The sequence below is a fragment of the Crinia signifera genome, chromosome 7 (assembly GCF_055691185.1).
Source record: "Crinia signifera chromosome 7, ASM5569118v1, whole genome shotgun sequence".
Classification (NCBI taxonomy): Eukaryota; Metazoa; Chordata; class Amphibia; order Anura; family Myobatrachidae; genus Crinia; species Crinia signifera.
The window spans coordinates 44,641,514-44,653,767 of record NC_139223.1 but is presented as its reverse complement, the minus strand read 5'-3'; the positions used below and the strand labels follow the sequence as shown (position 1 = coordinate 44,653,767).

The following is a 12,254-nucleotide window of genomic DNA, read 5'->3' as shown; positions in this document are numbered from 1 at the left end:
GGAGCCAAAGGTTGGCTGTTCTGGGCGCTTCCATCCAATCACCCTGAGCGGCCCATGTCAGTGGCAAATGGGCAAGCAGTGCTTAAATGAATGTTTGTGTCAACATGAGCACTGCAGGTGTTGTTGCATTATATATTATGAGGCTCAGTTTGTGGAGCCACACAGCAAACTATCTCATATATAGACCAGAATGCATTTCAGCACTCGGGCCCTTCACCATAAAGAATATGAATAATTTAAAGTTTCCAAAAAGTAAAGACAGAAAACCGTGAGTGTTTTTTAGCAAGAAACCGCTTTATTTAAAGCAGAGAATGGCATACATTAGAATCACCCTGACACCAGGTCTAATTCCCCCTGAGAACAATTGTTAATTTTTATTACATTTCAAAAGAAGTCCTATAACAATTAAACCCCAGATACTAGGGCAATTAAATTAATAATGCAAGCGCGTTAACAGATATAACATTTCAGTACACTTTCTGATCCACGGAAAGTTTAAAAATATTCATTAGGCATATAAAAAAGTAGATTTAGGAGAGTTTCACAGTAAAAATACTGCATCTTTATAGTATAAACACTCAACGCCCAATATGGGCAATAACATAACGCCGTTCTATTTAGATCCTTCAAGCTGCCATAAAAAAACTCGACCACTAAAGGGTTCCAAACAAACTGGAAGATTCTTTTTTTTTTTTTATATATAGTTACCCCCTCAAGTATCGGAAACTAATAAGTGGCAGCAATTCAAGAAAGTACAGCTGTGCAGTAAGACCATACAATCCTAAACTCATGAGCATAGGTTGGACTTGGAAGGGGCTGTACTTCATGAATTGCTTAAGGTTTCCAGGATAAACTCTAAAATCCATTGTAATCAAGACGACTGACTGTATTTTGCATAGGTTTTTTTTTCTTAGATGTAATATGCATCCAAATTTGAGAGGCACCTTCCAAATGGAAGTTCATTGGGAGGTGGACCTATGGACAGTCTGCCGTCTGGTTATCAAACCTCTTTTCTGGTCGAGTTTTTTTTTTTTGCACTGAAAACATAGATGACTAGGTTATTAACTTAACCTGGATGGGGTTTCATCATGTCAATTCCTGGAGCTAGTAGTTGCCTACACTTTCTAAGCCACAAACATTCTACTATTTCGTTGTTCATAACCTACAGAGAAAGGCTGTCCAGATTTGGCCCTCTGTCTGCTGTCTTACTACAGCATTCATCTTTCTTATGGCCAACAACGGTGGTCTAGGAACAATTTTGGGGCCAAATGGACAGTCTTGCTACTGATCACTCAGAAATATCGTTCCACTGCGGGACTCAAGTTAGTCCGTAAATGTTGCATCCTGTTTCAGCGTGGCAGTTTAAGGTGCTTAAAAAAAAAAAAAAAAAAAAAAAAAGGAGTCCAGCTCTTCTATTTATACACAGTACATAAAAAAAGTGCCTTAAAAAAATGTGATCTACCGATTATCGACCCCTGCAGCAGCAACTACACTGCAAACAGCAGTAGGTAGCAGGTAAAGCACAAGGTCCAACATTTCTAGTTTAGTGCCTCAACAAAAACCACCTACAGTGATTAACATAACCAGATAAAGGACCATTACTTAAGTACTAAAAAGAACAAACAAAACACCTATCTATTTTGGGATAGAGGGATAAGGGGAAAGGGGGGGGGGGATCTTCATTTGGACCTAAATCCGGAGCCTGAATTATAAGGGGTGGAAGAGAATTAAAAATTTTCCCAAACTGTATATGGGAACTTTGACCAGTCTAGTTCACAGCACCAGTCACAATTATTACAAACTGGCATAATAAAAAAAAAAAAAAAAGTACCCAAAAAAATTCCAGTAACTAGGGAATCCATAAAACCATATCATGGTTTCATTTAAAACAGTCCAAAAGAACCCATCAGCAGGAACGAGTATGGACAGGTGCTATTAAACTTGGTCTGCTTAAAGAAATACAGTACAAGGTAAAAAAAACAAAGAAACTAAAAAAAAAAAAAAAAAACTATAGGTAGCTCAAAATAAGCAAGAGATAGCAAGCAGGTCTGCAGCATACATTCTATAAGAATTGCAGACACTGCAAAGCAATTTATATAAGAGTCTATAGGTACTGACAGTCACATGACATGCAAGGACGAAGTAGGTCAGTGTCCAGGCTCTGTTCCGTAGAGTCTTCAAACCCCTCAGCCACACGAGGGGTTGCTTAAGCTCTGCAGAGATAAGCTGTCACTGTCCGCCGAGGCAGACAGTAGCCGGCCGCACAGCAGCCTATGGAACGAAACACTGTGCTTTCCATGCACAGCACCAGAAACGGGAGACGTTCACAGCAAGGAAACGTACAGGTCCCACAAAGCCCTTTGGATACCAGGGAAACTTGGGACGAGGTTGCAGAAGATTTGTGGTCTTCTAATAGACAATATTCTTCGGGCACCAGGGAGTGTCTGGATACAGCAGACAGTGGACGGAGCGAAACCTGGAGACAAAAGGAGAATGTTAGTTTGTGAACCTTTTGTATGGGCTTGCATGATCCAAAGTCAATGAAGCTTTTGGATAGAGAAGAATGAACACTCATAGCAATTTCTTACCTTGAAGGATCGTCCTCAACAGAGAAGGCGCCTTTCATCAGGATAGCGTTCCTCTTGTTTTCGAACATTCCATAACTCAATGTCACCTAGAAGACAACACTGGTAAAAATCTGGCGGTTCTTTATATACTCGCACCCATCGCGCATACATGGGTTGTAGCGTTCTAAAGAACAATATGGTTTTAAGCTCTACATCCTAGAGATGTGTTTCTCTCCTCGGGGGCTGGGCTTACCTGATTGTGTATTTCACTTTGAGGAACTTGGTGCAAGTTCTCCAGGTGGGAATGGAAAAGGTTGCTTCTTAATAATTTCACACCCAGGACAGACTCGATGATGTAACCAATGGTACAGTCGTCGGGAAGTCTGATCTTCTCGGCAGTGTTCATAAAGTGTCCGCCACTATTTTAAAAAATAATGAAAGATCATAAGAAAAAGGCAAAGCTCAGATCATTCAAAAAGCTTCATGGAAGATATATTCTACCATTCGGTGAAATACATAGTCACTAGCCCTGGTAAGCGTTCAGAGCAGCATCCCCCTTAGAAACAGTACAAATATTAAACTAAGCCCAAGAAACCAGATTTAGAAACTCACCTTGCCCACGGACTCATTTTCAGTGCTAGCCCACGGCTGATGCAGAAACCAGCTCCTCCAGTGGCAAACCAGAAGTTGACAGGGCGCTGTGGACAAAAGGTTAGGTTGTTAGTCTTTTGCAGAGCACAAAATCTTAGCGCAGACTGCCTCCCACTAAGCGCACAAGCAGACTCCCTCCTACTATTAAGCGCACAAGCAGACTCCCCCCTCCCACTAAGCGCACAAGCAGACTCCCCCTACTATTAAGCGCACAAGCAAACTCCCCCCTCCCACTAAGCACACAAGCAGACCCCCCCTCCCACTAAGCGCACAAGCAGACCCCCCTCCCACTAAGCGCACAAGCAGACCCCCCTCCCACTAAGCGCACAAGCAGACTTCCCCTTCCCACTTAGTTCACAAGCAGACTCCCCCCTTCCCACTAAGCGCACAAGCAGACTCACCCCTCCCACTAAGCACACAAGCAGACTCACCCCTCCCACTAAGCGCTGAAGCAGACCACTCCAACTTACCATCTTGTTTTCACTGATTCTCTCAGTCGCCTGGATCGGACGGTCTAAACTGGGCTTCCCGATATAGACATCGTTCGTGTGGGAGTAACGCGACAGAAGTTTGATCAGAGTCTGGATATTGACGTAGTTATCATCATCCACATGGCAGAACCACCTTCAAGCAACAGGGAACATCTGACATTAGGACAAAGCTAAGAACATGCAAACACAAACAATATTTCGGATAAGCTAAATTGAATGGAGATGCATGGTCGTGACACTTACTTCTTGTTGGACTCTATGAAGGTATCATACTCGACGGCCATTTTGCAGGACAAGGCTTGTCGGCTATGAGCAGCAGAGCAGTTTGTACTGATAACATTTTCTGCAAAGGTTACAAATAAAATAAAGGTTAATAAAGAAGTGCACTGGGAAAGCCATGTCATTGCTATCAATCACTACTAGCGTGGTTAATACAGCTGTTGGGGGTGAGGGTATAAGGTTACACTGGACAATAATGAAATACACTGGGGGGTGGATGTGCAAGGGAGGGGTGGGAAGATCTCAGCTTGGGTTAGAAAGCCTCCAAAAAGGGTTAATTTCAAGTCGCCCCTCCTCATTTTTTCCAAGGAACGCTGCCCCCATTGAATATGGCCTTTTCCCAGATTTGGCCACCTGTTACTGGCTGTGCTCTCAATAGAAGTTGTATCAAGAGTCTGAATGAGAATCATTTACATAAGAACAAAGGCCATGACCTAGACTCAATGGGGGGAATTTTTTTATTTATTTTTTCTACACATGCTGAACTACTGAAAAACTCCACCCCACCGCTGGTATCTCTAAACTGGTTTATTCTCCGCTCCAGATTACTCCCCCAACAGTTTAAACATTTTACCAAAAAAATAAAAGAGGGTGTAAAAAGTCCACAGCACATTAAGCAGAAAGTCACTTGTAAGGATTATTCCCAAACAAAGCGGGTCAGCCCTTAACCAACCAGTTCTAACCTTATGTGAACAGAGAAGGGGACAATAAAAAAGGGTTTAAAAAGGAGTTTCATTTGGGACTACAATGGTTACAACCTGGTAGTCCAAAAGTAAAAGTTAAGGACTTAAAAAATAAATTTAAAAAAGTATTTCATTTGGCAACCTCATACCCTCATATTAGGAAAAGGATCTCACATTTGTGGGTTTAATAGTGCATTTATGCTACCACAATGTCAGAAAATATTGATTTAACACTTTTTACTGACTGGCAATACTACATCGTATGTGTATTTAATGCACGCTTTAAAATCTCACCTGTTTTTTTCTGCAGTTCCTCATCTTCTCCGTCAGTGAAGATATAAGTCTGAAAGATACAAATACAGGGAACATTAGATTTCTGCGGCTAGGGAAAAGATCATGGGACTCTCATTCAAACAGGCAACAGAAAAGGCAGATGGCTAGGGGACAAGAAGGCATGTAATTCACAGCTACCTCGCGCAACGCCCCAACCACGTCCTTTTGTGTGGGCAGCCTTTTGTGGACGACAGCTGTGTAAGTTACAAAATATATACAGCCCTATTCTAGAGACTGGTAAAGGACGGGGGAGATGTTGGGCCGATGCCTACAGATTAGCAAACACATCATACAGAACAGTGCGGTTTAGAATCCTTTGTTAAGAAAACCATATACTAAACTAAATCCCCCAACAGGGCACTTTGACGACAGCATGTACTAAAATAAAGCTATCATTTCATCGCTGCCTACTTCACGCTTTATACAGCTGATGCCAAACAATCGTTTAGCAGCTGTTCCTGTGGCACAAGACTTGTTTCATTCATTCCCCTTACACCTGCAGGCAACTTTAGCTTCCAAATTCTAAAGTCTTTTTTGCATACACCTACTATCCTTAGCACACCGCCTATTACCTTCTCCACCTGCCTGGCTGCACTCCCTTATTTACACAGCTTACACTAAGCAGATGGCAGCAGTCTTTGTGGTTAGGTTTCATTATTTGTTCCCCTTGTTGTGGGGAAGGAGATATTCACAACACAGGGGGGAAATAAACGTAATTTCTATCAAATCAGTTTAGCAGAAAACAAAGAATGGGATGTCGCGCCAGCTGCCGCCGGCTCTAGGTGGAACTAGAAAAAAAAGGGAATAGAATATCTACAGAAAAAAAGGAAAGGAAACACAGACAAAGAATGAGGGGGGGGGGGGGGGGGGGGGGCGCTGTCCCTAAATGTCTGCAGTAAGTGGTAGCCTCCTTGTCACCAATAATTTATGCTGGCAGAAGAAATTCCTTGTGAAGACAAGAACAGGGGGGGAGGGGGGGGGGGAATCGGTTTTCCCAACAATAGGCTAAATGTCGCTGCCCGAATTTGCCCATTGAGGGAAAGTTTAAGCACAGACACGTCTGCCCTGATTAGCATACAGCTGGCCTGGTTAAGCTTGGAAAACTGAAGGGGGAAGAAAAGGAAAAGATTGATGGGGGGAGACCTATTCTCTCTAGCCTGCTAAAGGGGGGGCTGGGTGACGTTAGGGAGGGTGCCGGATTATTTGGATAGATAAATTTAACAAAAGAAAGCCAGAAATTGTTTATAACGCCGGTTCAGCTTCAAAGATACAGCACAATAGCTGGAAACAAGGAACTCGGAGGACAAATGTATTCTTCTCTGTAGATTGTAAGCTCCAAAGGACAGTTTTGTTGACCAGTTAAGTTAACACGGCAGTCTGTCCCCAGCAAGTGCTTTGTATAGTGACTACACTGTGTGCAGTGGGGTATTAGCTGTGCAGATATGTGCAATTTATCAGATCTGATCATAGTTTCTCTGAAGTGGCCAGAACGCTCCGTCACATACATCTATTTATTACCAGAACAGTCTGATCCAGACCCCCCTCTCTTTCAGACAATAGGATGATTCCCGTCTATAAAGGAGTCTCCTCTTTATGGATGTCAAGGAAAGAAACAGCATGCACCCTCTTTATTGGATGCAAACTCCGGAAGCTTGTAGCCTGCCTGCTTGCTCCTTGCTCCCTGAGAGGAAGGGACAGCCTGTTTAAAGCCCCAAGTGTTACCTCCTGGGAGCTATCTGATCTTCAAGATTACTGCCTCACACCCCTTCCTGCCAGGCCTATGTCTTCAGCAGCCCAGCCAGGAAACCCCATCAAACACAAACAATTAACCTTTACCTGCTCTCCAACTATATATATATATATATATATATATATATATATATATATATATATATATATATATATATATATATATATATATATATATATATATATATATATATATATATATATATATATATATATATATATATCTATATATATATCTATATATCATTTAGCTAGGATTTCTGCAAAGTCAATGCATCCTATTACCTACTCTCAGCATCATTACCCTGATTCCAGCTGATTAATACATGCATGCAAACCACTGGTACTTCCAAGAACACCTAGCCCCAAAGACCTAAACCCCCCACAAAAATCACACAACTTTCTGGAAAAGACAGGGTTACATTTCCAAGTCAAAGAGCAGAGTCCACAAGTGTTAAGTGTGGTTTATAGATCCCTCTGAAGTTTTACAGCCATGCTAACAAGTAGGTGACAGTGAGTGTCATTACCTCAGAGCAAAGTGACAAGCAGGAGGAATGACACATGCTCACAGAAAAAGTCGAAAATATTTAATGCTGCCAAAAATAAATAAAAAATGTAAATTAAAAAAAAAAAAAACTCCTAAACCAGATTACTGGAACTTTTTGAAACTCCTTCCGTTCTATCAAGACTGTCACAGGTTAGTGACTCACCACCGCGCAATTGTTAACCATCTTTCAGCAAGTCTGCTTCTGCTTTTTCCTACACTACTTTCAATCTGAAGTTTTTTTTTTCTGTTCTGCAAAAGTCTCTAGAATTCGGTATAGACCACAAAAAAGGTCCGTCCCTTAAGAAAAAGGGGGTTATGACAGAGGAAGCCTTATTGTTCTAAAAATCGGCAGTTTAAATAAAGACAGGATGCCAAGTTCTCCTGTAACAATAGCGACCCCCCAGTCTAGTAGGTGTGGACAATGAAAGACTCCCTCCCAGAGGTCTGCAACTTTTACTATCACTAACAATACAGGGCTGCAAAGGAACAAAAGTGAGTTCTAAAATGTACTTGGCACATAGAGCTGCAATAGAATAGACTTTATGGGTGTACTTTACTACCTAATACCTAGACGTGACTTTTTGTGCCCGTACTTGGAAGGCTGCAGATTACACAAGATCTGGAGCAATCAGGTGTGATTTGAAATTTAAATTTCCCGCTGCAGTGTCAGCAGACAGGTTTAGCATGATGCTACCTGCTCTCCCTATAGAGGTTGTGAGTGGTAGGGGAGGAGGAAGGAGACTTTGCACCCACAATAAATAATATATGTCCTGTCACTTGTCAAACAGACATGAATGCTTTGTTATGGCCAAAACATTGCTTCACCAGCCTTCCAAAGAAACAGGACAAACAGCTTGCCCCCTCCTAAAAATATTTTGGCAACAAGAGATTAAACATACATAGATATCTGGTATTTGAACTGAGCAGAGGACGACTGCAGTAGAAGACTCACTAGATGAAATACCCCTTCTCCAAGGTCTTGCTCAGGAAGGTCACAACCAGTTCTTCCCAGTTAGATCTGATTATACTGGCCCATAAGCACACTTCTGTTTATACCATAAATACAGCCTCAGCACTGTTGATATATACACAAAGCAGCACGTCAGGAGCATGTCAGTGAAAGGCACGCCTCTCCTAGAACCATTACACCTGAGGACAACCTGTGGCATGTCACTGCCACGGGTCCCAGCGAGGCTCCCCCGCAGTGCCTTGCGTGCGCTGTAAAGTATTTGTGTGATGGAGAGAGACAGGCACAAGTCTCAGTAGTGCCATAGGCACTGTCCAGGGGATCCTCGATGTCGGATTTATGCATTCCACGCAGGTCAGACATTTACTGTCAGTCTTCTACGCCAAGCCTTGTACAGCAATAAATTCCAGGGCAAGCATGCAAACTATATCTTAGATCAGCCAGCTATTAACCCTTACATTACAGCTCACCATCTCCAAGGCCAGCCTGGCACTGAATGATGTGAAAACCAACCGGTGTCACACATGGACCCCATTCCATTATCGTGATGCCAACGGAGCAGGAGTTACTCAGTGACACAGGTTCCAAAAGCTAATACCCCTAAGGGCCAGCCATTGTTCTTAAATGGGGAAGCTAAAAACGTACAGAATACTATTCTGAAAGGGGATTCCAGAAGAAAGGTTTGGCGGACTTAGCATCCTTTCAGCGCCAAATGTCAATATGACATATGTAGGCCTCAGGCATCAATGCCGTTACCCAGCCCTGCAAGACAAAAGTATGGCTATACCAAGTCATACGGACAAGGCCACAAAGTGACAAATATGCCCCAATTTTGCATTGGTGTGAAATATGTCCTAGCACTGCCCGATGGGGTGGTCTGCAGTATTACTTAGACCCCTCTGACCTATTCTCTATTGTTTTACCAAGACAGCTATTCAAAACCACAGATGACAAAAAAAAGCAAGCTAGCAGTATCTAGCCACAGACAGACACAGGAAACCCGGGCTATTGTGCCAAGCAGCGACCTTGTCCCCTACAGCACTAAATACAGTTCCTTACTACTTCCCTATAGGAGTAACACTATCTGATAACACATGGATGATTACTATGCATTAACACTGGCTGTCAATGCAGCACTGAAAAAAAAGTTAGAACATATTTGCAGAATGAATGAAAATCATTTAGCAGGATATTGTTAATGCAAGTACACCAAAAGGCACCACTACCGGCAGAAGCTGTTGCTCACAAAACCCCAAGGTTAGGGGTGGGATGTGTGCGCGTGTGTGAGTGGGCGAAGGATTCTGTTTTGGGTTAAACATTGGATGTTTACTACCCAGGGGCATGTTGCAAGTGAGCAGACTGGAATTTCCACTCGTGCCCTAAGGTCCTTGGCATAAAAACAGCCATTTACTAAGAGCTGTTGACAAAACAGAAGATCATTGAGGGCATACAATTAAAGATATTTGCATAGGTCCTTTTATGACCAAAGTAATCTTGTTCTTAAAGGAGAAGTATATTGGGTGTTTTAACATGCAAATCGTCCTGGGAATCTTGTAGACCCCACACGCAGCAAATAATTAACCTGAACTAAAATTGCATTGAGGGTACTGAACAGGATTATCTGGGGCATCCTTAGTGGAAGCAAGCATTGAGTAGCTGTCAAGACAAGCTCTCAATGACCCCCAGAGCAATTCCACTAGGGCAACAGAAAAGGCCCAGATTCCAAGAATGTTCTTAAAAGGTACTATTGGTCACAATTCCCTCCGACCGCCATCCTTTAAGCCCCCTCCAAAACTGTCAGCCTGTCAAAGTACCCCAGAAAGCTATCCACCCCTTGTTCTGCTAGTTTCCCCCCTTAACCCTCCTCCTCCTCCTCCTCTCATTTGGTGGCTTTGCTGGTCCAAATCTCTAGGCAACCCGATTTGGACATCACAGCGATAGCTCGGACTTAAGAGTTCCCATGATGAAAGCCTCATATGTAAGAGGCGGCAAAAGCCTTTCTCTGGGCTCGGAGAAAAGGGGCTTTGTTAGTAGACGCAGAGGGACAGCGTGAGAGAACAAGCTTGGTCCCTGGGAACTCAAACAGCCTGAAAAACCAAACAAGACAAAGGGAAACCAAAGAAGAAAGTGCTGGGACCCATTCTCAGGACTGTCATTCTATAGGACTCCTGAAATTTATCCTGTCCCCTGATCTTCAATACAGACATGGGTATGTGATCTAGAACAAGGGTTTGGATTTTTTTTTTTTTTTTTTTCGAAAAAGAAAAATCCACAATGAAAGAAACTCTTAGCGGAAAGGGATAAAAGAATAGAACTCCAGGTATGAAGAAATAAATAGACCCTATTCCCTGTGGGGGTCACCACTGTGGTGTATAGATAATTAGCTAGACAGGGGGTATGTACAGATCTAAGAAGCGCTGCATTTCCACTGGAATATGCATTTTATCTCTATGCTACTGCAAATGTCTCATGTTTAAACCTAAATCAAGCTTCACTTGTCAGACTGTAAATCAATGCAGGCTACATGCGAGGAAGCTCCTATGGATGTGGACATAGGTCACCAGCAGGTCCAACAGCGTCTGGCCAGGGCAAGAATACAGATGAAGGCTAGGACAGAAGGTTTGGGGTGAAGCACTTGCCCCATACTCCTTCCTTATGCCCTCATATGCACCAGTATACTACTGACAGGTTATATCAGACAGCACAAAATTGGAATTTCATGCTCCTCCCCAGATCCTCCTCTGTAGAGGAAAGACATAAGGATCCAGCAGCAGATGATAGGGTACCCCGTGCCAGGCATGTGGGCAATCAGGCAAATACAGTAAATGTATGCATAGATAATAATATATGTATCTATCTGCAGGCTGTGTCTGATCCTGCCTCCAGCAGAGACTGAATGCACTCTGACATGGCACGCTGATACTTTTAGTCCCCCAACAGCCAGAGTCAGTGTAATAATATATGAGTAAGATCTCACCTGCTCTTTATTTCTGGAGATCCAGGTGTCCATGAGCAGGTCCATCCTGGACCTGTGGAACTTCTTGGTGGTCTTCACCGCTATGAAGACGTCTTTAGCCGTGATGTCCTCCACGGGAGGCTGACTCTCACCGGTCCTCCCGGCAGATTGGGTGGCCCCCGGCCCGGCGTCTCTCCTCACCCTGGTCAGCTGGCTGAAATAACCTGAGAAGGAGCGAGAGTCTCCGGCCGCTTTGCCTGGCCCCCCAGCCTTGGCCGGAGATGGGTCAGCTGCCCGGGAGCTGTCCGTGCTCGGGAGCTCCGCATCTGGCATCTCCACCACTGTCCTGGTCTGCTGGTCCACCATCAGCACCAGCAAGCAGGTGAGGGTGGCCCCCACCAGGGATAGCAGCAGCTTTCTTCCGCAGTTCCTCAGCATGGTGCAGCCTGTGTGGTCAGTCCCGTCTGTGATCGGTATTTGCAAAGTAATGGCAGCTTTTCCTACTGTCACTGTGCGATCCCGCTGCGCTGCATGCACCACACACTGCTCTGCTTATTCTGTGCTGTGCTCTGCACTCCCTCAGCTGTAACACTACTGTACTGGCCGCACGCTGTACCGGCGGGGATTTAAATCTACTATTCTACAGACACGCCCACAGAGGCTACAATATCCCCGCCCATTGCTGGTTACAACTATGCGGCGGGGCTGTACCGGGCGTGGTTGGCCTGGGACACGCCCACAATTAGTAAGTTCCTCTGCATAATATAATGTCTCGTTCTATCTCTGTGCGCTGCCGCCAGGAGCTGTGTCCTGAGAACTGGGGGGCGGGGGCAGGTGAGGGGGGCACAAACTGATGCTGCTGGGTTAATATGCATATGCACTCAGCTGCTAAACTTTAGATATCTACATATCAGTGTAGATATTATTTTAAAGGAAGATGATCTCTCTCTCTCTCTCTCTCTCTCTCTCTCTCTCTCTCTCTCTCTCTCTCTCTCTATGTACACTGTTGTGCATGATAAAATTATATAGGT

General features: G+C 43.8%; 1 protein-coding gene across 1 annotated transcript; it reads right to left on the bottom strand.

Moving 5' to 3' along the window:
* Window positions 1-273: 273 nt before the first annotated feature.
* LFNG (LFNG O-fucosylpeptide 3-beta-N-acetylglucosaminyltransferase) lies at window positions 274-11,807 on the bottom strand. The gene is made up of 8 exons (XM_083152957.1): window positions 11,245-11,807; window positions 4,966-5,014; window positions 3,953-4,052; window positions 3,689-3,842; window positions 3,180-3,265; window positions 2,821-2,986; window positions 2,589-2,674; window positions 274-2,476 (listed from the first exon to the last, which is right to left on the bottom strand). Exons 1-8 carry the CDS (start codon window positions 11,659-11,661, stop codon window positions 2,410-2,412), a joined length of 1,125 nt encoding a protein of 374 aa, XP_083009083.1. The 5' UTR covers window positions 11,662-11,807; the 3' UTR covers window positions 274-2,409.
* Window positions 11,808-12,254: the final 447 nt, after the last annotated feature.